This window comes from Acipenser ruthenus, chromosome 25, assembly GCF_902713425.1.
Source record: "Acipenser ruthenus chromosome 25, fAciRut3.2 maternal haplotype, whole genome shotgun sequence".
Classification (NCBI taxonomy): domain Eukaryota; kingdom Metazoa; phylum Chordata; class Actinopteri; order Acipenseriformes; family Acipenseridae; genus Acipenser; species Acipenser ruthenus.
The window spans coordinates 26,378,962-26,406,044 of NC_081213.1; the positions used below are offsets into that span (position 1 = coordinate 26,378,962).

At 36.9% G+C, this 27,083-nt stretch overlaps 4 protein-coding genes and 1 long non-coding RNA gene across 7 annotated transcripts; 2 read left to right on the forward strand and 3 right to left on the reverse strand.

Annotated features, from left to right (window-relative positions):
- The first annotated feature begins 841 nt into the window (after window positions 1-841).
- LOC117412627 (interleukin-17 receptor B-like) lies at window positions 842-7,141 on the forward strand. Of its 3 annotated transcripts, XM_059000113.1 has the most exons (12): window positions 842-1,010; window positions 1,128-1,152; window positions 1,380-1,514; window positions 1,977-2,101; window positions 2,224-2,350; window positions 2,650-2,697; window positions 2,933-3,105; window positions 3,958-4,026; window positions 4,558-4,627; window positions 5,385-5,426; window positions 5,871-5,951; window positions 6,147-7,141. In XM_059000113.1, the coding sequence occupies exons 1-12, from the start codon at window positions 918-920 to the stop codon at window positions 6,794-6,796; spliced, it is 1,638 nt and encodes a 545-aa protein (XP_058856096.1). In that variant the 5' UTR covers window positions 842-917; the 3' UTR covers window positions 6,797-7,141. The 3 variants fall into 3 exon arrangements, with proteins under 3 accessions (XP_058856096.1, XP_058856097.1, XP_058856099.1); XM_059000114.1 differs by lacking the exon at window positions 1,128-1,152 and having other exon boundaries at window positions 867-1,010; window positions 6,147-7,139; XM_059000116.1 differs by lacking the exons at window positions 1,128-1,152; window positions 1,380-1,514 and having other exon boundaries at window positions 871-1,010; window positions 6,147-7,139.
- Window positions 7,142-7,200: 59 nt separating this feature from the next.
- LOC117413621 (actin-related protein 8-like) lies at window positions 7,201-15,519 on the reverse strand. The gene is made up of 13 exons (XM_034022834.3): window positions 15,253-15,519; window positions 14,281-14,451; window positions 13,738-13,848; window positions 13,164-13,268; window positions 12,776-12,949; window positions 12,387-12,480; window positions 11,802-11,934; window positions 11,456-11,609; window positions 11,205-11,300; window positions 10,757-10,897; window positions 9,643-9,904; window positions 9,358-9,521; window positions 7,201-9,039 (listed from the first exon to the last, which is right to left on the reverse strand). Exons 1-13 carry the CDS (start codon window positions 15,382-15,384, stop codon window positions 8,896-8,898), a joined length of 1,881 nt encoding a protein of 626 aa, XP_033878725.3. The 5' UTR covers window positions 15,385-15,519; the 3' UTR covers window positions 7,201-8,895.
- Window positions 15,520-16,417: 898 nt separating this feature from the next.
- On the reverse strand, window positions 16,418-19,581 carry LOC117413951 (selenoprotein K-like). The gene is made up of 5 exons (XM_034023440.3): window positions 19,425-19,581; window positions 18,565-18,655; window positions 18,202-18,285; window positions 17,437-17,532; window positions 16,418-16,939 (listed from the first exon to the last, which is right to left on the reverse strand). Exons 1-5 carry the CDS (start codon window positions 19,441-19,443, stop codon window positions 16,936-16,938), a joined length of 294 nt encoding a protein of 97 aa, XP_033879331.1. The 5' UTR covers window positions 19,444-19,581; the 3' UTR covers window positions 16,418-16,935.
- On the forward strand, window positions 18,778-23,398 carry LOC131701557 (uncharacterized). The gene is made up of 3 exons (XR_009308873.1): window positions 18,778-18,853; window positions 20,042-20,113; window positions 23,312-23,398. It is a non-coding gene; the product is annotated as an uncharacterized LOC131701557 (long non-coding RNA).
- On the reverse strand, window positions 20,788-25,088 carry LOC117971368 (parapinopsin-like). Its single transcript, XM_034919599.2, has 4 exons — window positions 24,688-25,088; window positions 23,294-23,622; window positions 22,653-22,895; window positions 20,788-21,602 (listed from the first exon to the last, which is right to left on the reverse strand). The coding sequence occupies exons 1-4, from the start codon at window positions 25,013-25,015 to the stop codon at window positions 21,474-21,476; spliced, it is 1,029 nt and encodes a 342-aa protein (XP_034775490.2). The 5' UTR covers window positions 25,016-25,088; the 3' UTR covers window positions 20,788-21,473.
- Window positions 25,089-27,083: the final 1,995 nt, after the last annotated feature.

The following is a 27,083-nucleotide window of genomic DNA, read 5'->3' on the forward strand; positions in this document are numbered from 1 at the left end:
TACTGTATTTTTGATTTTGTAATATGACACTTTGTAATGTGATACACTGTAACAACTGTAAGTCGCGCTGGATAAGGGCGACTGCTAAGAGAATAATAATAAATAATAATAATAATAATAATAATAATAATAATAATAATAACACCGTGTAACAATTTTTTTTTTTTTTTTTGGTTCCTGGGTAGTAAGTGTTATTTCCTAATTGCTTATGCCTCAAAAGTATAGAAAATGGCTATTATTCCCCAGAAACTTTGCTTTTGTGACCAGGACAGTGATATTTTGAAATTGACCTATTTTCCAGAACATTCCAGATAGATTCAATGCTGAGTAAACTTGGAGTAACTTCTAGAACTTTCTAGAACTTTCCAGTAATATAAATAGTAGTATAAATACAGGGGCCTTAAGCCCACCAGTTCAGTTTAGTTCCAGCTGCCTAAATGGATACATATCTGCATTTTTCTGAGATGGCATCAAGGTCATAGGAGACTTCAAAATGGTGGCATTTCTATACTTTTGAGGCATAAGCAATTAGGAAATAACACTTACTACCCAGGAACAAAAATTGTGTTACATAGTGTAATACGAATACGCGTGTGTGAGCAGCTAATTTGGGATTATGAAACAGTATAAAAACTTGTTTTATGTTTTATGAATTCAGTTTAGAAACAGTGTAAAATGTTTATTGTTTTATTAATTCAATTTAGAAACAGTATTAAAAAAAAACCAAAAAAAAAAAAAACCAACACTTTTTTGAACCTGACACTAGCTGCACGCGTCATTTCAACTGGTACTGGTAGGGGAGATCTCTGAGTGATAAACTTTGGTGACTCACTCCGTCCTGAATAAATGCTGCTGTGAGATTAAGAGCGGCATTCAAAATAGACAAGTATACAGTAGACACTGCTCGGAATAGAGGAATGAAGTACCAGCACTATAATGCGAGAACATTTTTTCTTATTTTTCTGTCTGGATGGGGTCCAGTTGTATGTGACACACAAGTTCTGGAGCAGGTAAGAATCAAAGAGGAGGGAATATAATTTTTTTTTTTTACTGTGCCTGGTTGGATGCATGAAATCAAGTAATATTAATCCGTTATACGTTATCATGTTTTCGTTTTTCCCTTACAGGATATTATTTGTGAAGAGCATGATGGTAAGTCCACAGCTCCTAGCAATATGTATGTATGTTATTGAAGAACCTGATTAATCTTTGCACAAATTTAGAATTTAATTCAGATTTGCGGGGTATTTTATTCACCACGTGTTGTTAAATAAACAGGACTTCAAAAATACTAAAATATTGAAAGGAGCGGTGTGTCCGTTGCTTTTGAGCTTTCAATACAGTATAAACTTTTAACACGGCTTTCTTATCTTTTCAAGCTTACATCCCACCAACAGAATGGACCATAAAGAATAATTTTACCCCTTCAGATCTCCAGTCACTCAAAGTCAAATTGGGTGTTAGCTCTGAACAGTCCCCTACATTAAATATAAGCTGGACCATCAGTGCAGATGGTAAGTGTTTTCTTCTTCATATAATTAAATAATACAGAATCAGTAAATGTTGAGATGTTCCACCACCATTCATCTACCTATCTCTTCTTTGTTGTTGTTACTGTTATTTCTGATTATCCAAAAGTTTATGACCTAAGAAAGAGGAATAGTGGTGGGGAGGGGTGGGGGTGGGGGAGATCAAATATTGCTACATCCACTGTAATTATTGTTGAAGCCGACACCCTGGGATACTTCAAGAAGCTGCTTGATGAGATTCTGGGATCAATAAGCTACTAACAACCAAACGAGCAAGATGGGCGGAATGGCCTCCTCTCGTTTGTAAACTTTCTTATGTTCTTATGTGAATGACATAACCAACTGACATTGCTGTGTATTTTTATGAAATGTTTGAAATAAATCAGAGTGACAATTTAGAAAAGCACACATATTTATTGTATTATTATTATTTATTCTATATTTTAGGAAGCATTGCAAACCTTAAAGCAACCATGATCCGCATTGAAAATCTAAGGAATTATATGAGCCACAGTTTCCAATGCAAGTATACACAGACATTTCTGACTCAAACCAATCCCTGGAATAAACAGGTACTGTATATCAGAAAATCTAGCAAATTATTATGTGTTTTAAAGTAACAATGTGTTTCTTAAGTTAAATTGTGTAATTAATATATATCTTTTTTTGTATTTATTTGTTTGTTTTTTTAAAGTGGGAATTTTATTTCAGTGGATTTAATGCGGAACCAGAAACACATTATTATGTAAGTGCTTTCAACATTCCAACAGCTAATATTGAAGGAGACCCACCTACAAAAAGTCAAACCTTTAAAACACCAGGTAAACTGTTTAGATGATATTTAAGCAATGGCCGTATCTGAAGGATATAGCTATGTTTGTCTCACTGCCCTCCCTGGAAATGTTTAGTTTTTTCTGACTACATCCTTTGACTCCAGCTTCATTGCTGAGCTATGCTCTGAACTCAGATTTCACTGGTCAGTCCAATTGGCTGTTTTAGTGGTTGTTTAGACATTCTTTTCAAAGTCCAATGGTTTTAGGAAGTTCACACATTTTACTATTTATTTAACATTGTGAAAAAATCACTTCCATATTCCAATCTATGACCTGTACTTTTTCAGATTGCGAGAATGATAATGTAAAGTATCACGAGCACTGTGTTTCAGAAGGTAAGTAGTCAACCCTCCAACACAGATTTTTTAATGTAGTATGTACAGTATAAGTACATTTTCACTTTGATGTAAAAGCAAATTAAACAAAAAAAGGTGTTTTGTTAAAAAATTGTCTTCATTGATCTAGTGTTTGCTAAAATACCATACTTCCAGTAGCTGTGACTGAGTGCTTGCCCAGGAGGAGTTCCTTGTGTTTTTTTTGTTTTTTTTAACAATTTGTTTCCATGTATAGGAAGCCTGTGGGAGCCAAACATCAGTTCATTCTTCACTGGGGATGAAGTGGAGGTGGTCTTTACCACCAGTAAACATTCACTGAAATATGCTATTTTATTGTTTTCTTGCAAGAAACCTCCTGAAAAGTTGGACAACTGTGAATTCTTAAATATGATCACTGCGGAATTTCAGGTAAATATTTGCACGATACACAGTTACGTGTTCAAGAAAACACCATTCCGAGAACCAGTACAACGCTGTAACAGCAAATGGTAGAGAGATTTGTGTAAACAGTTGGTGGCGGTCTGAAGTTAACCAGTATGGCTGTATTTGACATGAGATGGGCAGCAGTCTTTTCTCATGTGCACGTGAAGGCGTTTTTTTTAGTGTACATAAACATAACAAAATTGTACTTTGGCTACATCCTGAACAATATAAACCACAAGTGTAATATCAGTCCACAGACTCAACAGAGTGTAATGTCAGTCCACCATCAAACACATCCAGGAGCATACAGTATCTGACAGCAGATCACTGGTATGTTTTTTTCTCTTTTATCTGAGTAATTTCTGCTGTAAGTACTGTGCAGCAGGGGCCGTCCACCTTGGCTATTTGTTTCAACCAGGTCTTTGATTATTTAATTGGCCCTGCTGAAGATCATGAAAATAATAATGGGAACTTTGTTGGAACAATGTTTTGTAACAGAACAGACTAGAAGAGCCAAAGTTGCTTACCCATTCTCTACATATCGTCACGGTAATGTGCTAAAGGTAGATTTGTAAACTCTAAACTGGAATTAGGCTTCATCCAGATATAGAGTGCTGTCGGATTCCAGGGTCTCTCCACAAGGGCACACACTGATGATGCTAGGACAGTATCACACAAACCCTTTAATTATCATTCAGATCAAATGCAGGTTATATTCAGTACAGTATGAGTACAGTATGTGGTGTTGTTATTTTGTTTCAATAGGGTGTCAAATAAATGTTGATGTTTCACGGATTTAGATCCAATTAGCGACATGCTTATTTTTCTATTATTTAGGCCAATGAAACAAGAAGTACCAAAAGAATAAAAGCCAACAACAAAGACTGTGAAATATTGCTTATACAGGTACATTTGTTTTTTTTAATACGCTTTAAAACTTGTGTTCATGAATACCGGCAGTATATTTAAGCTCTGCAGTTTCCCGATTGTCCAATATTACACTTTTAGCATGCTTTTATGACATTAAGATACTGTACCACCAGAAACATCATTTTCATGATGACAGTTTTAAATTTGAGAAAAGGTGGTGTTTATTTTCCACTGTATATGTTAGAATAGCATGCACACCTCTGTGGGGGTCTGTAATTCAAGTGATCTGAGCATCAAACACAAAATATCACAAAGTTCCTTTACGTTTCTCTCTATTTGTGGGTGCTGTGAAAACTCTGCATCCAGATGTTTTAATGTTAACCACTATGAAAACCCTGCTTGATAAGAATGGTGGTCATGTTAAGCAGCTAATAAATAACATCATATTGCTGTAAGACTTTTAGTGTTGTTGCCCCTTGTATTGGTGTCCTTACTATGGCCAAGCCCAGATTAATGTATTTTACTCCTCATCACTGAATAACCAAATCTGATCTGTGCTTCATTTAGATTGCACCTTATTTTCATGGGTGTCAGAGTGATTGCCATAGACACGCCAAATACATGGACTGCAAAATAGGTATGTTTTACCTATCAAAACCAGATTCTAATGTTATGTTGTTCCATGCCAGATGGGGCAAAAGTTAAACCTCCTAATCTTGGATAGCAACGACTTTTCAGAAGATATGGTTATTATTATTATTTATTTCTTAGCAGACGCCCTTATCCAGGGCGACTTACAATTGTTACAAGATATCACATTATTTTTACATACAATTACCCATTTATACAGTTGGATTTTTACTGGAACAATCTAGGTAAAGTACCTTGCTCAAGGGTACAACAGCAGTGTCCCCCACTGGGGATTGAACCCACAACCCTCCGGTCAAGAGTCCAGAGCCCTAACCACTACTCCACACTGCTGCCCTGGTGGTAGCTATGTTGGGCTCAGGTGGATAAAACAGATTTCACTCATGTTTTGGACACGGCTGGCAAACTAGGTCTTTATTTATGAGTTAATGGCTTATGTTGCCCAGGAAATGGGGTTATTTTCTGTATAACAAAAGTCACATCATTTGGGTTCTATTTGTCTGTATTTTAAACTAATATTTTGCCTGGCAAAAGTTGCTCCAGGATACTATAATGGACAGCAATGCAATGCTTCTACACAGTGATGTCCTACAAGGCCCTTTCATAACTTCATATGAGACGTTCAGCCTAATGGGTGTGAGGGTGTAAAGGCATTCTTCCAAAGTGTTGTTCTTTTATTTGAGCATTGTTTGCGCTTTACAACTAAACAGATTCCTAATGCAGAAGTGCTTTTATTTATATTTTAGAAAGTCCCACGGAAACCACACCAAAAAACCCTGACAAAAAAGGTAAGAGTGCAGTTTGAAGGTATTGTGTCCCTGTGAAAATCCTGTCATTTTGTTCAGCACAGACCCGTAACCCTTCTCCTCTGAGCATTCCTTTGAAACTATGAAACTTGACCAAATAAATGCTATGTAAAAGAAATCTTTATTTAAAAAAAATATATATATATATATATATATATATATATATATATATATATATATATATATATATATATATATATATATATATATATATATATATATATACATACATACACTAAAATGAAAGACTTATTGGAAATTGAAATTCTACATTTAAATTATATGGCTGTGTGTGCAAACAACAGACCCTTGAAGATAAAGTAAGAAATATTTTCTAAAAATATTGGTTTACTTATTTTCACCCCCCCCCCCCCCCCTTTTTTTTTAAAACCACATAATGAATAATATCAAGGTGTTACTTTTCAGAATCACAGCTCCTCATCATTGCTGCTACATTGGTTTTTGCTATTCTTCTTGTGGTTTCAATCTATGCAATATGGAAATCAGGTAGGTAATCTTTTTTTTTATTTCAAAAGCATGTGGCTTTTATAAAACATACTTTAATCCTTTAAGTACAACATCTAGTGTCAAATCCAGTAACCCAGTGTTATCTGTTGGCATATTGTTCAGACGTGCAGTTTAAAAAACACATTTGCAGGGCTGATAAGCTATCAATTAATGAGTAACCATTTTATTTTCTAGGTAAAACCAGAAGATGTTTAGCAGATTCTGCCTCGAATAATTGCAGTGGTTCACCAGCTACAATACTTATAATTTATTCTCTGAAGAGCAGAATATTTCAAAAAGCTGTGGTGGCTTTTGCTGAATTCCTGCAATTGCACTGTCGGTGCAAGGTGATTATTGATATATGGCAAACGCAGAAGATTGCAGAAATGGGCCAAGTTCAGTGGCTAGCCACACAGAAAGAGACTGCTGATAAGATTGTTGTCATTTGCTCAAACTCAGCCAACAGCAAATGGAACAGCACCTCTAACCCTACAGCAGAAGACTACACAGTTTCCACTGCTCTGGAGGACATGTACAGTCTGACTCTGAACATGTTTAGCAGCGATCTGAAGTGCCCGGCAGCTCTGAACAAATACATGGTTGTATACTTTGATGAAATCTCCACTGGGAAAAACATCCCTCCCGCTTTCAATTTTTGCAAATCATATTCCCTTATGAAGGAGATTGGGAAAATCTGTAAAAGTATGCACGGTGCACCTGATCACAGATTCAGCCAAGACACAGACACGTTATGCTCAAAGTTTCCATGCAATAAGGAAAGTACACAGCAACTGAGAAACGCAATACTGGAATTAAAAGAATGGGAGAAGAGCATGCTGGTTTAAAAACAGAAGAGCTTGCACTTTTAGAATCTGTGACTGGGTCTTGAAAAAAACACAGAGTTTACTTTACTCAACTGTTTAGTTTTTTGTAACTGAATTGAAATATAAAATGTCAATTAACTGTAATATGACAGGTGAAATTAAACTGTAAAATAAACCAGGAAGAGCAAGTAAGAAACATTATGTTTTTAATATTAGTGTTTACTATATCATAGGATCAACATTTTTTAAATACAAGGCTTCTGCTTTCTGTTTTTATTAAATTTAATTTTTTCTGTGCTTATTTTGACCTATTTGAGTTTTATGTTATAAAGTATAATATCTTTTCCTTCTTTTTCAAAAGATCAACTAGATCAAATATACTGCCGGTATTCATGAACACAAGTTTTTAAGCGTATAAAGATCAATTGTAGACTGTATCTTTTTGTAAATAATAAAGTTTTCAACAAAAAGCAGAAGCATCTTAGTTTTTTTAAGCCATCTTGCTTCTTGCTTTCAGAGGGACGGATGTTAAAGTAGGTCGCAATTTGGGTATAGACTCCACATAGTCGACGTTTCAATAATAACTGCCAAGGACATAACCTTGATTAACATGACTTGCATTTACACAAGGTCCAAGCATTGGTTTCATTAAATGTGGCTGAGCAGTTTGGCTTTCATTAGCCAAACCAATCAGACACCAGAGTTCATGCTAATAAAGTTCAAAGTTCCTCACCTAGAACAAACAAATGTTCACACCAAGTTTCAAAGTAATTGGATGAGCGATTCTCAAGATGTGAGCAAGATATAGCATGATACTCCATTGTATAAAGTATGTCATTCTTCTTATTATATAGCTTATTAAATTAACAAGTTAAAATGTGCACTGAACTGCAATGCCACTTTATTTTAGATAGTACATATACATCTATGACCAAACGTTTTGCATCACCCTATAGAATTAACTACTGCTTCATAAAGTTGAATGAAACCTGGTGAATAATGTTACATTAACATATTGAATTACATACCGCTTTCTAGTTCAACGAAACACTGACCAAAATCGACATTTCGAAACATGAAATACTGTACTACTATTATGGGTTCCGGTAGACACTTGCGATATAATTTAGTAGTTTCTTTGATTACATGATGTTAAATAAAATATCTAAATAATTTATTTTTTCTTATTTTGTCTCAATCCTACAATTCTAGGGGATGCAAAACTTTTGGCCACAGCTGTGCATAGGTTATATGGTGAGTGGTGATTAAAACACTTATTACTTAGAAATTCTGCTTCATGCAACGTGATGAACCACATCCTTCACTGATTAAGAAATGTTGAGTGTGTCAGAAACCTTCCTTTTTATTATCAGATTAGAACTGACTGTTACTTGAACTTATCAGATTCAGCAGGAAAAGATGAAAACAGAGATAATTATTAGTTTAAGCAGTCTTGGAAAAAACAAAAAACAGCTATTTAATTGTAGTGGTTAATTGTTGGCATGAAGTATATTGGTTCACTGATAAAAAGATTGATTACATTTTCCCCAAACAAAAACCAAATTTTTTTTTTTTTTTTTTTTTGAGGTTCATAGACAGGTTACATTGGAAGATGACAAAAGCGTTCCAATCTCGTCAGAAGTTTTTTTTTTTTTTTTTGCCTGCTCATGTTTCAAATTGTCGCTGACGTATCTGTTTTACAGATTCCATGGAAACAGGAAACAGTCACAAGTAAGTGAGTCATGCAGTGGATCGTGCCAACTTATTTAGACCAGGATTTGCTTTTATGAGGTGGTAATCAATCACTTAATTTGTACAACACTGCAACACACTATGTGCCTTTCTTTGAACTTTCTTTGAACAAATTCAGATGCAAGAACAAATTCAGAGGAAGAATTTATATACAGTACAAAACATGATCACATTAACTGGTAAAATTTTTTTTTTTTAAAAATCATCATAGTGGCCTAAGCTTTGCACTTTGTCAGTGTCTTTAAGATGACAGCTTGCCATACAACTGCAAATAACACTTCACGTAGAAAGTGATGGCACTCATGGCACTGTTACTTCAACAGCCTTTGCTGCGATTCTGGTTGAGTGTGTCCAGCTCAGGTGGAAGCTCACCAGACAAAAGCAGCTCTCTCCCTCAGCATGCGCACTCCGAAGCGCTGCCACTCCCGCTGGTAGATCCACAGCTCCTGAGTGGTGTCCAGGCAGGCCAGAACTGCACCCCCTTTCCAGGCAATCAGTCGCGGGTCCATGTCCTGAGAACACAACACAGTCAGGGGGTTGGGAAAACCAGCTAAATGCACAAACAGTGCTGCGTACTTCCTCAGTCTGGTAAATATTATGCAGCCAAGGTGATATAAAGTTGATGTTTGTACCAGAGGAAGTTTTAGAAGTGGTGTAAAAGGTTAGTTTTTTTTTGTGTAACTAATATAGTACAGATTTTTTTGCATCTAGTAAAAAATGTTGTACTCTTAACAAATTTGACAACTAGGGGAACGGCATGCATCAAATTACAATCACATGGATTGCACCACAATTACTAGTAACCACTTTGCAGCAGGCAGCAGACGTACCTTGGGTCTTGTAATGACTTCCACATTTTCTACAACTCTCCTGAAGGAAGGGGGCATCTTATTGAGGATTCGGTGCTGCAGGAACTCCTGTGACCCGTGGAACATAAGACCCCCTCCGACTACTAGGATACAGCTGTACATTTTCTTCTTAGTCTCATCAGATGCTTTAAAAAAGACAAACAAACAAATAAGACTGGTGATTTGGGGCCGGAGATTTATGGTCTACAAGCCAGTTGAAAGTCCCCACCCCCCAGCCCAAAAACAAACAAAAAAAACTTTCCTTACCACAGCAGTCAATACTGTGAAGAATAGCTTTATCAATGCCCAGCGCTTTTCCTTCAAACTGGGATATGGCCGTTCTCCTGGACATGACAGCAGAAGGTGACTCCTCCACCTCATTGCCTGTCAGGCAGTCGCTCTGGGAGTGCCCCAGGTCCATTTCCTGGGAGTGACTCCTGTCAGAGGGTTCTGGGTTCTGGCTGCACGACTCTCCGTCAAACCCAGATGGCTTGGGAAAAGTCTTCCGCTCAGCTGTGGCTTTAGCAGACTTCATACACAAAATAAGATGTTAAAAGTCAAATAGTAACTCGATGTATTATTATTTTTTTTTTAAATAGCACACACGATACAGATTAAGTAGTCATAGAGGACATTATGGGGCTGCTGTAAGGATACATACAAAGTGATTTGCAGCTGCAAAACACCCATATTGTGGTCAACATCAGCGTTTTGCATGCACAAACCACGTTTAGCAGCCGTAAAGTGGCACTTTAGCAGCCACTTAAAATGCGGCGTATGTAAAGAATGGTTTTCACCGGCCATTTTGCACCAGCTATCAAATTTCACGAGATTCAATTTAAATGATATTAAAATGTATTCAAATGAAGCAAAGAGCATGGAACTGGGCGGGGAGCCGGAAAACTAAGTGGGCGCAAACATTACAATGAGATTGAAGGATTTTGCCTTGCAATTGGGCAATTGCTAATGCTCCAAAAACTTTGCACCTCCTCTTGTTTTCAGTGCTGTATAGCGTCTAATTTGACTATATTGACCATGAGTACAGGCTTGTGAATAAAAACCCTGAGCCAATGTATCATCTTGCTAGAAGGACAGTAGTTGTAGCAGTGTTACACATCAGTTTGCGAGGTTGAAGAAAAGGGCTTATAACCAGGAGGTCCCCGGTTCAAATCCCACCTCAGCCACTGACTCATTGTGTGACCCTGCAGCAAGTCACTTAACCTCCTTGTGCTCCGTCTTTCGGGTGAGACGTAATTGTAAGTGACTCTGCAGCTGATGCATAGTTCACACACTCTAGTCTCTGTAAGTAGCCTTGGATAAAGGCGTCTGCTAAATAAACAAATAATAATCAGTTTATATAGGCCACTGAGCTGCACTGCACCTGGTCCTGTTTGCTTTGTGTACCCATCAAGTACTGCTCATCATGAGGGTCCTCCGAGTCTCCCTGTGATCTGTGCTGTAATGATGTCATCTTCTGACCCACAATTCCAAAGTTTGCTGGATAGAAGAGTGCCATTGGTGCCTAGTTTCGGAATATGACAGTTAAGAAAGACTCTTTCTTACACCATATACGTGACAGTTACACTCTGAACGGAAGTGTGCAGCATTGTGTTAGCGAAGATAAGATATAAATGAAGAATGTTTTGGTTCTTATTGACAGAAATCTCAGATCAGTTATCAGAAAGCAGAAACGTACATTAAAAAAGGTAATTACAAGTCAAAATAAAATACAGCTTTATTTATTTATGTACAAATCTTGTTCAATTACTTGGCACATCTTGAAAACAAAAACAGCATGGGTGGAAAGCTAAATGAAGTGGTTAGTGTACCTGTAGCTTTTCATCTCCTAATCGGAGCTGGTAGAGCACAGCAGGGGAGTCTGGGTTTCGGAGTTGAAATTCATGGTCTTTGAGTCCTGAAATGTCCTGGAGAGAAGAAAGAAAATTATAATATATATATATATATATATATATATATATATATATATATATATATATATATCCTGTTCAACCAAAATAGCACAATAAAGCAGATTACTCCTGATATGATTTTCTTGTGTTATGCCCCCAACATTCCTTACCTGTTCAAGATGACAGAAGGTCTCTTTGAGCTGCTGAAGGAGGAGACAGTCTGTTTTGCTGGACAGCTGACACTCTCTATAAGGAAAGCCAGCTCGCTGTATGAGCCAGAAAAAACATCTAGTCACGTCCAAACCTCCGTACGCCAGGCACAACCTGTCAAAATACGTGCACACGTTTCAATTGTAATGTTAAATCTTACAAAATCAAAAGAAATATAGAGCAATATAAACTGTATGAAAATACACAAACCTGTTTATGTATTATTATTATTATTATTATTTATTCGTGGTGTAAACATGTCCCAGTAGGTCCTATACTATATAGATATTGTAAAGGAAAGCAAACCTTGAGTTGCGATGAGACACTCCATCTTCTACACAACACACACTGGTCTTCTGGTCTCCAACATCTATAACACATGCACTGCTTAAGCCACTGCCAAAAGTGGCACACACTGACTCCTGATGGACTACAATACCTGCACATTTACATGGTGAAAAAAAAAGAATTAGACTTTAAATGTATACGGTTTAAAAGATAAGCTTGCAAGTTCTTAATGAATAATACATAGAAAATTATAGCCACAAAAAAAACACTGACTGGCAGCTCTTCAGATTCATTTCTCACAGCATGTTCTTTCTTTGCAGGATGGGACCTTAATACTTGATTATTCTTTCTTCGCTGTGATTTTATTTTATTTTATGATTTTGTTAAACCCTGATAGTCTTAAAAAAAACAAACCTCTTTAATGCATTCAATACCAAAGCCTATAAAACCAACAAAATTACTGTGTTAAACAGTGTGCTATATCGCCTCCTTGTGGGGAATACTAAACCATGCTGCTGCCACTAAAATGAATATAAAACATACATTCTGATAAGTCAATTGAAGTCAGTATGTAAACACTTAGAAATTGTACAAGCTTTTTACCTGAAAAGCCCATGTTCATGAGAAGCATGTTCACCAACTCCTTTACATGTTGTCTGTTATTGATGTCTGGAACTAACAAGATGCATCTGTAATACTGAGGAGTACATTTACAAAAATAAATAGATATCTTATTTTATCCCAAATATTCTGTAGCGCAAAATACAAAGCATGCACTACCTGTGTAAAAGGTTTAAAAGAAGCAGGAAATTACCATGTATAATACAGTACTGCAGAAATGCAAATGCACTGCTGTATGTGTTTTTGTCAATTAATTCCTGAACATTTTTCTTTCCACAGAGGATTGTTAAAGTACTGTCCAGTCTGATAGTGAGTACGCTGTAAGGATCTGCCAAATAGTCTGCGTTATAATTCTGCAGGTTTAGATTTACCTTCAAATCTCGAAGTGGAATCTCTAAGAACTTCTGTATTGCATACGACCATATCGTCTCCAAATCAGCCATAACTGCAGTCAGGGTGCCACCAGGACCACCATGAAGGTTTATTTGTCCCCTTCGTATTGGCCAGTGGATGTTGTAGCAGTCTGTAGGATTTACAAGAAGTGCCTGTTAAACAAAAGAAGAAGAACAAAAAAAAACAAAAACAGGATTTAAAGCAGATACTAAATCAGGCAGACACATTTCCGTGGGTCAAGTTGAGACATTGTTTTAGAATAACATACACCGAATTACACCTCTTAAATGCTGTGTAAAAGCGGCTCCTGGCAGCCTTTTTCTGCAGACACAGGTAGTGTAACTAATGTTCTCGGTTAATGTGTACCTCTTCTCCCACAACAAACTCAGGGTGATGGGATGTGTTCGTCCACTTCACTCTGGAGCTTGGATCCAACACTGCAGGCCGCATTTGTTTATTGAATGCCCTTGCCTACAAAAGAAACCATATGTTAAGAATGAAGTTTAATCTAATGCTACATGAAACACTGGAAAATGGGAATTTAACTAGAGGGTGTTATTGACTGCTATTGTTGACCAATCTGTCTTACCACTTTTACATGTTCACAAGTGAAGACTATTCTTGAACAGTATCCAGAGTACACATGTATACATCCTCGGTTTCACTCCTGAATAGCACTTTCCATGATACATGATAGAATTGCAGACACCAGCCTTGTATAATTATCCAGGTTATGTCATTGAATTTCTTATGGGTGTAATACGTGACTATGGACTTTAGCAAGATCATACCAGAGGTTGGCGTATTTAACAAAAACGACTGCATTCTCCTTAGAAATATGTAGGCTGTGAATTTGCAGTATCAGGGGAACAAAAATTTAGTCCCATGGCTACGTCTACTGGTTCCCTCTTAAGAAGGTCCCATATTAAAGTAAAATGACCTGATCAGCAGAAACTGGAATTCTTCTTGCACCATTTGACATCTTCTTGGACCAGATTGCCTGGTCTACCATTTTAAGGCCATTTTGTCTTTGTTCATTACTTTCTGGTTTCTAAAAAAAAAAAAAAAAAAAAAAGTAAAACGGTAAATCTCAAAACAAGAGGGCACAAGGACACCTTAAATGGTAGGTCCGATTTTAAATGAAAGGGACATTCTGTCCAACACGCATACAGCTTTGACAGCAGCAGCACTCCCCTCTGATGGGGATAAGCGGTACTTGAGGTTGCTTCCTAATAAAATGACTGTTGCTACAGTACGTAAACTCCTGCTTATTACAACAAAAACTAATTCACATTTATAGTTAGTCTTCTGAAGCCACTTATGGTCTTTAACAAAATCAATACTCTCTCTCTCTATATATATATATGTATCAGTACTGTACATAATGACAACTTTGCAAGCAAGATAGAAATGTATAACGCATGTTGTTTGCAGTCTATTACTAAAGCCATGCCAGAGAATCTTCTCCTGCGATGCCACTTACATTGAGACCCTCTCTCATCAGCCAGGGGTCCTCGTGGCGGGGCTGGCCCTGGTGTTTGTGCCTCCTAGCAATGACATGTGGAATGCTTACAGGAAGTGTATCCGTGGCTCGGCCAATCCTCAGCGTGGCTGAACCTGGATTTATCACCACGATGAAGTTGCTCTGGATTTGCTTTATAAAAGACAGGTAGGTGAAATTATAAAATGTTAACCACAAAGGAGTAAAAACAAAACAAAACAAAAAATGACATTAATAATAAGAGATATACAGCACTGCACATATATGCATCAAATAAATAAAACACATGTGTAATTAAACTGCTGTGGTGGATCAAATGCATGGAAAAGTTTTAAAAACAAAGTTGGAAAATGATGGTAATTTGACCGCAATATTTCTAAAGGCTCATTAAAGCACACTCCTCAATCTACCTCTGAAATCCTGCGCGTTGAGTGCTGAAGGTTGTTGAATAACACTGTCAGTACAATGCTATAACAATAGTACCAGCAGCTGTTCAAACAAAATACAGACGATTACTCGGTTCTGGTGCAGAAAAGTCACGTTCTTTGCTAGAAAGTGTTGCTGTTGTTGTTGCTTATGACGTTGCACGGTCTACTCAGCAATGATGCATTTTAACCATTTAAGTGCTATTGTCCTCATTGGAACATTTTTTTTAAAACTCCCATCTACCTGTTATTTTAATTTTCTCTTTCAACTATACTGTTATGATAACTTACTCTAACTTGGTTAACCGCAAAAGTGAAGTCTAGATGCAGTGCATCAAATGACATAAATACAGCTTGTGTTGTGCTTCCCCCTCCCAATCCCCCCCAATGAAAAATGAACCGGGTACTTAATGTGTTAAACTATCTGTACTAAACAATATGGACATAATACTGTTTACAATAGTCACAGTCCACACAGAAACAGGTCTTTGCCACGGCGCTGGGTATGTTTTGGGATGGGAACACAAACCTCTTGTAAAGGTTCGGGTATGACAGGGGGAACTATCGGCCTCTTCACTCCCCGCTGCTCCTTCTCTTTCTCCTTGTCTCGGTCTTTCTCCTTCTCTTTCCCGTTTTCGGGTTCTCTCTCCGCCTGGGTCATCCTGTCAAACCTCCAGGTATCCGTTACAGAGATTGTGATGAACAGACGCAAACTACCAAAAACAAAACGCCGGGCACTTCCGGGTGCACGCACCAGACCGTGGGCAACTCCCAACAATCGCGGAGTTTTGCACAGAAGCAATGGAAGGCCAAATGAAATCTATCTCAGAGTTTTGCTGTAAACTGTAGTTGTCATAGCATAGTGACGGTACATTGCATTGTCCCCGGAGTAAACAGAAAACCACTTTGTCATAAAATATACAGTACAATTAAAAACGTAGTACTAGAACCACCATCTATTTAAGATGTAAATTTAAATCGGTAAGTTTCGGCTATGGTTCTCCACAGTCCAGGATCCTGAGATTTAAGAGATCTATAGAATTAGCACCCTCAAATAGGTTTAAATTATCTTTAAAAAAAAAAAAAAATTGGCCTTAAGTCTCTTGGAGGGGGAATTGTGTAAAGGCTTTATTGTATCATTCTGAAAGTGTGGGGAGGGAGAGACACGATCTCTATGCACAAAAGCAACTTGCTGATAATACAATAAAGCAGTAAATCTGACATGTTGCAAGTCTTCTTTAATTAAAGTGATAGATGTTTCTTATCTGTATTCTCTGAACTATTCAAATATGCATATTAATACGTTTGAAACTTTGATGTAATTAAGTCTTGCTTTTGGGTATGTAACTTCTGAAGAGTTGATAACATAACTTAGTGTTTTGAACTCAAATGACAACTTCATAAAGTTTTTGTTTCCAATACGAGCACGTCCACCTGAATTTTGTGTTTCCTGCACTTTCTCGTGGTCTTGTGAAGGCAGCAGCCTGTAGATTAATGAAGTTCAAGTCACTTTTGTACTGGTTTAGGTGGGTTGCATATCTTTTAAACTTTGAGTACATTTTATAAGAGTGCACATATCCTGATTTTTGGTCATTTACAGCATTAATCCCAGGTTGACAAAGTAAATAGTATATGTACCATTTATAATTTACCAGAGATTATAAAAATATAAGAATAATACAGATACATATTACTACTATGCAATTGTTTATTAGGAAAACAAAACACATTTTGTATGAGCACACATTATTTTTAACCTGTATACATGTTTCATATTGTATTAAAATGGGGTGTAAAAGCAGATCATCTTCCCAGCATTACTTTATAAATATTCAAGAGTTCATTTCAATAGCAATAGTATATATATATTTTATTACACAATATTTTTTTTATTATTTTATTGACACATTTCAGCATACAGATTAAAAAAAAAAAAAACGAACTTTAAATCAACACAAAAGAAAAACATTAGGAAACTCCCATTATACAAAGAAAGGAAATGCTGCTCATCAATTGCAGTGGCACCTTTGGTCAGGTATTCCCAGCGCAACATCAAGAATCTGCATGTCAGCAGTAGCAGCTGTTCAGGTGGACACACACACATTCACGTTACCAACTGCGCAATTCTCTTCTTATGAAGACCTTCACTTTAAAGATCCAGACCAGCCTTGTGAACATGGGCATCCTTGCCTGCATTAATTTATGCAGGCGTTTACCTGTTAAATTATAAAATAAGAAATAGCAATTACGTAACTTATTTTGTTCAAAATAAAACACTTTTAAACTAAAAGTTCAAGTAAGGGATCTGTTTTACAGAGATCTGAAGTAGGATACATGTGCTGAAATTATCAGCTAAATACCAACACCATCAGCTCCTTTTATTTTCAAAGATTAAGTACAGTTTGATATGCCTTTTACTTGTTCTAGACAACTGTTCTAATGCCATGTATTAATCTAAACTTGTTTTTCCTGTTGTGTGCAAACAAACAAATCCTTCGAGTGTATGTGAGCAGAGGAGCTCTGATATACAGGGCGCTTAGACAGTAAGTTTACCACATTAATGATATATTGCATTGATGTGGGAAACTTACATTCTAATCAGCCTGTATAATATACAGTTTACATTCTAGATTGATTTGACTACTTGGACCAGTTTTTAAATCTTGCTAAAGAAAGGAAAGATTGCATTAGAGAGGTACGGACTATAATATACCTTCCTCATCCACCTCCTCCCATAGGAGGGGCACTTGGACCGCCTCCACCATGATTTACTCTTCCCATTCGTCTTCCTCCAGGGAATCGAGGGGGGCTATTAAAGGTAAAGAAAGTAAATCAAAAAATGACTTTACTGCAATGCGATGTGGAATCTCTGCAATGATATACCTGAAAACAATGTATTCACGTGCATTTTTGTAAATAACCTAATAGCACTGGAGTGAAACACAGCTACAGCACAGGAAGTAGTAGCAACATTGCTTTGAATTATCTGTATAATGTGTAAAATCAGAGGTGGTGAACTCCCACAAGTCCTTCACCCATTCATTACATGCCATTACAAACATGAACAATTTCTATTAGTAAACCTACAGATTCAGATGAGCTTTACTCATGCTGTGATTAGTGCAATCAGTTCAGAGCATATATAGCAGAGGCTTGATTGCTCAAATTCCTGGCACCTTGTCACTTCATTAACACACCTAAAGGAGTAGAGTTCTGAAACCCAGGACAAGTTCACAGTTAGGGTTTAGAACTAATAAAATACAATCAAGAAATAATATGAAATAGAAGAAAATGGGAAGTCACTAAAAACATTTGTATTGCTAATAAAATAAATTAAAACTTTTGTTACCAGTAATTTAAAGAATAGCTAAAAGGACGTGTTCCGATCAGCTGGACAAATGCTGTACTTGTGTGTAGACTGCATGACATGAACAAATTATTGCAATAGCCTATATTGAGTCAAGAAGATCAAACATACCCTCTGCCATCATCAAATCTAGAAGAGGATGAGGAGCCAGGAGTTCCTTTCTTTGACAAGTCTGGCTGGAACAAGCTATGAAAGCTAAAAACACAAAATAAGGCAATTTAAATAGAACATTTTGCACAATTGGTAAATGTGAATTAACAGGTTACTACCCAGGGGGTTCTAATCAAGATGAGGAAGATGGTGTTTAAGATCTTCCCCCACCCCCTCCCACCCATATGGAACTACTATGCTAAAAACAATACTGCAACAACCCTTTTGGACAAACTAGAGTTAATATTATTATTTATTTGTGGCATATTTTTCTTCCATTTAGCAGTAGTTAACAGAACAGAAATGTGTAAAAAGAGGACTTACAATAATCCAACAAACTCCACTACTCCCCAAAAGAGATCTGTAATAAAAGATAAACTCCAAGGGGACTGGCTCCGGCTATCCAGAACCTGGCCTGGGATTGAAACATAGGAAGAGTGAAATGGCAGCATAAGATTGATTTCATTGGATGCACATGATTTATAACGGTTAATAATGACGCTACGTTAAATCAACCACACGTGTTAACAAATAAACTAGCGACACTTAACATAACCAAAGCAAACGAGACTGAAGCTCAGTTTTGAGGTTTCGATATCTGAACTAAAAATAGGTAAGACGTGCGATTTCAAGTCTTTTTCCTAACGATAAGAACGTATCTGTGTGTATGGGCGTCAACTGCTTTAAAAAAAATAAAAATAAATAAATAAATAAACAAAAAAAACACTAATTTATCAACTAGATTATCAATATTTTCTCCAGGCAAGTACGTCGCAGTAGTCGCTCTAGTACTCTTCGTAGTACAATGACGATGAGTGTAAAAGAAATTTGCATGCAAAAAATCCACAGTATAAAATTTTTCCATGGTGGCGTAAGACTTGTTCGAAGTTATTTCATGGTAAACTATTCAAACATATAACCTCATGAGCTTATAACGCAATACTTATAACCGATAAATCTAAATGAAAGGCGGATAAGTCAGAAAGTGTCCTAAAAAATTAAACCATTCAGGACATAAATAATTACTTCGCCATCAAGCTTGTTTAGCAATACGATGTATGCGCTACTAAAATAAATAAATAAAATAAAATAAACATTTCTTAGATGGGTTGTCACGTTCGAACGTTATTTTAACAGACCCCCAAAAATGTGGTATAAGCTTACAAATCAAAACACGTCCTCACCATTAGACACGTAAACCATCTTCAAAACAGCGTTGCATCAAAGCTGGTTAATTTTTGTCTTCCTCATCCGGTTCATTCAGCAGTCAGTCCTCCTTACGCAAAATGACGCCATTGCGTTGCTTGTAAATGTCACTGTGCGCGTGTGTAGTCAGTTCTTTGTTTACACTGAAAAAACAGACATGTTTAGCAGTCCTGCTTAAAGGTGTGGAGTCTGCACTGATAAACAGTTGTTTATGTACCTGAAATGCTAGCAAGCTTCAGAAATGTCTGGAGTTGGTCTTGCTATTAAAGTCAAAATAGACGCAAATATTGGTTTGGGCGACTGAGCAACAACAATGAATAATGAATGGTGTAGCTTAGAACACACACACACACACACACACACACACACACACAAACACATACACAACAGTGGCACCAGTATTGCATTTATACCAGTACTTGTCTAAAGTGGGTCTGTGCTTTGTTTTTGTGGTGCAGTGCGCCTTCAATTTAGTTATATGCACATATATTGATATTTAATTAATTAGTTTGAAATGCAATGTTTTGCAAAATGTGCCCATCAGATTGCAATTCCTACCAACGGTTGTCAACATCACTTTGCCTACGTTTTGCAGATAAGAGGAGGGAGGGACTGCTGCTTTGGCGTTCTTAACCTGCACTGTTGGAAATCACAAGGGTTCTTTAAAGTAAGTGTTCGATATACACCCATAGTCTTGCAATCGGCACGAGCCAGGAATCTCAGATCTCTGTGCATGCCTTGATCTGCTCTTTTTATATGTAGTTTAATTGGTTCCCAATATTGCATGGCTTAAAATATGTCAAGCCCCTTGGAGTCAGCGAGACTCTTCTGTAGCAGACACACAGTACTTTAAATATTGCGGCTTTACCGGAATAACGTCTGTCTGGAGTGACGTGACGAAATATCTATCACCACCCTCTCAACATGATATGTCATCTTCATCTAAATATACTGGGCTGATTGTGATGCTTTTTAAATAAAGTGATTCATTTTGAAATTGCTGTAACATGCAAAGCCAGCTTTAGTAGCTGTTTGCATTCCCTTTACTCTTGCAGGGTGTTTGAAGTCATTCTCAGTGGTTTTGGGTTCTGGTGATGCAATACTGAGTTGGCGTTTCTCTTGAAATCTGCAGTTACCCGGCTTTGAGCTTTCTTCAAGCTTTTCTGGCGAGCCCTAACTGCCAGGACTGAACAGATACTTATTCCATTCAGATCATGTGACAATGTGACCTATATACTCTGTTCAGTCCGGGCAAGTAGAGTTCTCCAGAGGAGCTTCATTCTCAAAACTATTTGAGTGTGTTTCTTTCCTGAAAGAAAAACAACCTTTTACAAGAACAGCTATACAAGTTTATTGACAATATGAAATATTTGTTAACACTAACATACAATAATTGATTTCTCTGACAACCAAAACCACAGGGCAAAAATGCATAATGCAGTATGACATACATAATACAACATTAAAATACCATTATTAGAGTGCTTTATAACAACCTACATAAAGTAGCTGGAAAAAAAGACTATATTCTTTAAAGACCATGAGCAGTTTTTGACTAATTAAAATGCATTAAGAAGTGATTAAATCATGTCTTGCCTAAAATTAGCTTGAACAATATAAAAAATGACATATACTATTTATTTATAAAGAACAAAGCTGTGAGCTGCACAAAGTAGCTGGCTAACACAATATCAAGTATTTGAATTATGTTGTTAATTTACAGTAACTTCAATTTTGAATATCCAGAGGTTGCTGCTGTTTCCTGGTGCAAAATCCCTTCTAGTTTGTAATTCAAAAGCCAACTTAAGTATATTTTGTATGTACTAGGTAAGAATTATGTGCTCTAGAATAAAATGTATGCATACATCGAGAGTATATTTCAATATATCATGTGCATTATATCATAATGATTTCCCAGATGCCTGGAATAAATGAATACTGTGTGTACTTAACAGTGGTATGGCTATTATGCTCAGTAAAGTCAAATACATTTAAAGAAAGTTAACTTTACAGAAAAAAAAAACATGTTATGTGGGAGCAACTTTGCTATTACTTATATTGATTGTAGAAATGGTGGTTTCCTCTTCTGGGCCATCGGCCTCTGTAGCCCAAGGATTTCTTCCACACAACAAGAATGGAACAGCATAGTCACGGAACTGAAAGATAAAATCCAATTCGGCAACATTTAATTGCCGAAACATATATCGCAATGTCCCCACATGTTGCTACAACCATTTAAATAATGCACCTGTCATTTCTTTTCATTAACATACGTCTTTTTTTCAAAATGATTGCTTTAGCGCACTGGGGTTTGAGAGCTGTCCTCTAAATCACTGCAGGAAGAGCAATAAAAAAATAAATTAAAAAACATAACAAGAAGTCTGCTGGCTTTTCTGTTCTGTACCACCTCATGGATCATTATTGCTGTGTGACCTGTTTGACAATGTGGACAATAATCCTTACACTATTGGTGCACTAGAGTGGACATTTTGAAAAGAGCTTTGGAATAGACTTTAGAGTTCTAAGTGTAAAAAGTTGTCAGAATGTTAACAAGGAAAATAAAAATTACAGGTATGTTATTTAAACTGTTGTAGCGTTACATGTCCCCACGTGTTGCTACATTTTTCAGAACCCCGCTACTCTTTAAGATCTGTTGAAGATGTTTAAGTTCAGTTAGTTTTCTTGTTCTTTTGGTAGTTAATCAAATACTGGTTTCAACCTCCTGAAAATGATTATAGAGAGGAATGAGAGGTGAAATACACTGAATAAAGTTACTAAACCAGAAATAAATAACCTGGATACATCTAAGCAGTCTTAAGTTGATTTCATATTTTTTTGTAGGGTCCTATTGATAAACAGTTATTTTAAACCTGATAATAAGCTGATCTTCTCTAATGGAGTTTTTAAAAGAGTTTTGGGAACTAAAAAATTGACCTAATTGATCAAAGAAAACCTTTCTTTTAATAGTATTTAAAGTTTTGTGAATAGGTTTTTCCTTTCAGAAAATCTGTTAATAACAATTATACTGACTTGAAATCCCTATTATAGTAATGGGCAGTGAATTCCACTGTTGTAATTAATGCTATACTGGTACTTACTTAAGCCATAATAGATACATTACTCACTTTCAACTTGATCTATGGGGCCAGACACTGAGGAGTGAGAAAGTGGATGCTGTGGGGCACTACAATATTTTAGCTACTCGCCTGTCTGTTCATGAAGATGTAAATGATTGGGTTGTATACTGTGCTGGTTTTGGAGAGGTACATGGGAACAGTTGCAATGATGGGATTAATGTGAAGCTGAGGATTGAAGACCACTGCCATAGCAAACGCTGCATAAGGAAGCCAACAGACGAGAAATGCCAACACCATCATTATAACCATCCGGGCAACCTGAGCTTCAGCTTTGGCAGTGCTGCCCATCTTGGCAACCCCGAGCCTGGACACCTGTGTGAACAAGGAACCTGGCATTAGATAGGTCCTGTAATGCGGAAGCTTATCGGCAAAACAAAGGCAACACGATAAAGGTCTGTCTTCACAGTCAAAGGAATGGAATCTCATTTCCATGATCTTATTTCTTGGAAGAACCTTTGCTTGTGAGAACAGACCTTCCAAATTGATCAAATTTCTTTGAAGAACTTTGCAATTTTTAAACCCATCCAAACTGAAGAGACGTACTTGACAGGCTTGCAGTGAAAGCTGGTTGTTGATGTTAACACAGCTGGTGCCATTTTACAATATCAAATGCATTGCTCATCAGATGAATGGGATCCAACCTTGATCCAATTTATGCATAGATTAATAAACACGTTAACATGCATGTTTGCATGAGATGTTTTATTTACCTTTCTTAATGTCCACAGTAGGTGTGAATAAGAAAACACAATGATGACGAATGGTACAGTGAAGCACAAAGAGAAGTAGCAGATGATGTAGGAGACATTGACAGGATCAGTGCTGTACCAGTCAGGGGCACACGAGGTCTTCACCCCCTCCAGCTGGTAACTCCCCCATCCGAGCAGAGGGGGCGTGTTCCAAATGAAAGACCAGATCCAAGACAAGGCCACTCCTGCCACAGCATGCTTTGACTGAAAGGTGACTGTCCTCAAGGGTTTACAGACTACAATGAGACGATCAACTGCTATCACTGCCACTGTGCAGAGACCCGCGATACCTGTGCAACACAGTTAAAGGCAAATGTTTTTTAAAAATACCTTCCACTTATTAATTACATATTTAGGGGTCTATTAGATTGATCTAAATGGTCCTGTGTCCTAAATGGATTGATAAAAAAACAAAATAGCATTTGAAGTAAATACAGTAGGTGATGAAAACTAACATCTCTTGTAGTGCTTTTAAAAGTTTTTCCATGAGGTGAGCGTTGGTTAAAAAAAATGCTGTTATCCTGGAAAGAAATCAATAGCAACACAGTTCATTTGAAAGAACTGGCTTCTTAAATTATCATGAACTTTAAAATTAATTTAAATGTTGTCAGTTGCATGCAGACAGTGCCCAGACTGTGACATACAGCAGTAGAGAGAGAAAGTGTAGGGTTCAATGTACAGAGATACTAGCAGTGCAGTATATAGAAGAATTTACAATATTTACAATTCAAGAACTGTCCCAAGTTTGCTTTAATTATTTTGAACCCTTGGCTGCATTGTGTCCAGTCTACTGGACTATCAATTAAATGGTCTATATGGAGTTTTATTTTAGTTTCTATATTTAAGTAAAACGTGCTTGAATTCTTTTCATGCTAATAATTGTATGCTTCTGTTTTTTAATTTAATAATAAGTATCTGAAAAGGATTTACAGTATTTCGTGTCTCCAATTTTGATCAGTTTTGTGGAATGCAGGGTTACATTTTGAGACTATTCACTGGATATTAAAGACTAATGATTTTTTATTTTTTTTGTAGTATCTATTCTTTGTAACCTAGATACATACTGCATACAACTCATAAGTATTATAAAGAATGACTAAAAGCATACTATATAAACAGCATATTTTTATAACTTAAAAACTTTTTTTCTGGAACGACTATCGTAATCTGTAAGAAAACAAGGCCTACTGTTTAATCCTTACAGAATGTTTATTTACTATTCACTTTTTAAAGATGGTTATTCTCATTTAATTAGTTTATACAATAATATTGGGAGTGCTAAAATAGTGATAATAGATTAGTTGCATTTACTGGAATCGCATCAGTCAACTTACTAACACAGTAAATTAACTTACCGAAGAATGCAACACAGAATCCCTCGATCACACATCCAATCCTTCCCAAACTGAAGTAGCCCATTGCATTTGTCACTGTGGTTAACAATCCCCCTGTAAGAGTAACACCTAAATCGGTAACCGCCAAATTCACCAGAGAATAGTTTAAAGGTTGCCTCAATTTCCGGTATCGTATGGTCACCAAAATTACTGTTGAATTCAGGATAATTGATGCAATACTAAAGATTGCCATGATAATGGCTAATATTGTATAACCAATCCTAGGCATCAGTACTTCTTCAGTAGAGTCATTGTTTAGTGCAGCTGCTAAAAACTCTGGATGATCCATAATTTGCAGAGTTGGAAGGAAAACTCAGAAATGGCAAATGAGAGCAAAAATTCTAATCAAATCTCCTCACCTTTCCCAGGAATGAACCAGCTTTCACACACCTCCTTGTCTTATCCTTTATTTATTTCCGCTTCACTGAAAGTAGCATCTTGAAGATTACATAAATCCTACTACAAATCCTTAGATTTGAATGGATTAGAATCCCTAGAGAATGGATTTTACACTTTAAAAAGATTTGAATCTGCAAGCCTGTTTTATAATGAATTTATGTAACCCAACACAAAACACAATTGTAGCACATTGCAATTAGCACCATATAGAATTAATCAATAATGTTCCAGCTAGTAACAAACAGTGTACTGTTAAGTAACTTGAGTATAAATAAATGTGGGATTTCTAGTAACTGTTCTATACGAGACAGACACAGAGACTGTGCCTCTCCTGTCCGCACACAACAGCAATAAGACAGTAATTCTCCATAGCCTTTCAATGGCATTATGGGGCAAATGGGAGCCATGACCGTACAACCTTATAACCTGTTCCACAGTATAATGGGCCTGCCTGATAAAGGGGGAGCATTGTACTCAGGATATATTTTCAAGTTATATAAAATATATGTAATATGTAGGTACAACATATATATTGTAAAGCTATATATTTTAAATATATATGAACCATACAGACCATAGTTAACACAGCTCATGGGAGATGTTGCAGTGAGGTCAGTAGAACATATAGATCCTGGAGGTATCTCTTGATCTTGATCCTACCAGTGGATTAACGAAAAGCTGATGTTCAAAAGGAGATACAGATTAGGAGCGAACTAAAATCATTAATTTAAAAGCATATACTTAATTATTTCTTCTATCAACCTTCTCAGATCCCAAGTGAAGTGTGGATAACTGGATCAAAAAATCATTGCATGCATTTGTGTTATTTTGCAGACACTCTCGGAAAAAGAGGCCAATGATTGACTAGCATTGACAGTGAATTGCTCCCTCACCCCCTGGCATGCTGATCACTCCAGGCAGGCTTGGGCAGACTGGGGCAGGCGTGGATGCGAGGTAGCTTGGATTGCCACTGCTTCTCATATCTCTGTTCTATGGACAAAGGAAAGGACATCAGTCTACAGTACTGCCTCTAATGAGCAGCAGAATTAAATCACAAAAAAAGAAATGTAGTCCTAGAAAGTACCAGGCATCCTCTTCATACAAAACAGTACCCCTGAACTGACCTCTAATCATTCCTAAAACTGATGCTTATTGCCGGTTTGCTCCAAATTAAAGCAGGTTCCAGGCGATTGTGTTCCATTTGGAAGACTGAGCCAAGCTGCTTAATTATAGGGCAGAAAGAAAAAAATGAAGTCACTGCAAATGTTCTTTATATTTATTTTTGCTCTTTCAGGTCTTATTCAAGGTACCTGCATGAGTTGTCACCTTCTTATCTTGTTAACTATGTGGTTACATGTCTTGAAGTGTTTCAAGGCCTTTTATAAAAGAAGCTCAAGCTGTTATAAGTGACCGAAAGGTGACCTGTCTCCTCTGTTATATAGCTGTAAAGTCATGTAGGTCATGGCTCTATGCCACGTGGCCAACATGCATGGTGCGGTAAAGATACTGTTTTTCAGACTTGAATAAGACCTGAAAGAGCAAAAATAAAAATAAAGAACATTTGCAGTGACTTCATTTTTTTCTTTCTGCCCTATAATTAAGCAGCTTGGCTCAGTCTTCCAAATGGAACACAATCGCCTGGAACCTGCTTTAATTTGGAGCAAACCGGCAATAAGCATCAGTTTTAGGAATGATTAGAGGTCAGTTCAGGGGTACTGTTTTGTATGAAGAGGATGCCTGGTACTTTCTAGGACTACATTTCTTTTTTTGTGATTTAATTCTGCTGCTCATTAGAGGCAGTACTGTAGACTGATGTCCTTTCCTTTGTCCATAGAACAGAGATATGAGAAGCAGTGGCAATCCAAGCTACCTCGCATCCACGCCTGCCCCAGTCTGCCCAAGCCTGCCTGGAGTGATCAGCATGCCAGGGGGTGAGGGAGCAATTCACTGTCAATGCT

What these genes read in the sequence shown, in the direction of transcription:
- LOC117412627 (XM_059000113.1), top strand. Translation starts at nt 918, where the DNA reads ATGAAGTACCAGCACTATAATGCGAGAACATTTTTTCTTATTTTTCTG. An exon ending in TATTTGTGAAGAGCATGATG is followed by an intron (nt 1,153 to 1,379) that starts GTAAGTCCACAG and finishes TATCTTTTCAAG; the next exon opens with CTTACATCCCACCAACAGAA. An exon ending in CCAATCCCTGGAATAAACAG is followed by an intron (nt 2,102 to 2,223) that starts GTACTGTATATC and finishes GTTTTTTTAAAG; the next exon opens with TGGGAATTTTATTTCAGTGG.
- LOC117413621 (XM_034022834.3), bottom strand. Translation starts at nt 15,384, where the DNA reads ATGACCCAGGCGGAGAGAGAACCCGAAAACGGGAAAGAGAAGGAGAAA. An exon ending in CACAAAGCAAACAGGACCAG is followed by an intron (nt 9,905 to 10,756) that starts GTGCAGTGCAGC and finishes TTGTGTATGAAG; the next exon opens with TCTGCTAAAGCCACAGCTGA. An exon ending in AAGTCATTACAAGACCCAAG is followed by an intron (nt 9,040 to 9,357) that starts GTACGTCTGCTG and finishes TTGTGTTCTCAG; the next exon opens with GACATGGACCCGCGACTGAT.
- LOC117971368 (XM_034919599.2), bottom strand. Translation starts at nt 25,015, where the DNA reads ATGGATCATCCAGAGTTTTTAGCAGCTGCACTAAACAATGACTCTACT. An exon ending in ATTCTGTGTTGCATTCTTCG is followed by an intron (nt 23,623 to 24,687) that starts GTAAGTTAATTT and finishes TGTGTTGCACAG; the next exon opens with GTATCGCGGGTCTCTGCACA. An exon ending in TACTGTGGACATTAAGAAAG is followed by an intron (nt 22,896 to 23,293) that starts GTAAATAAAACA and finishes TTGTTCACACAG; the next exon opens with GTGTCCAGGCTCGGGGTTGC.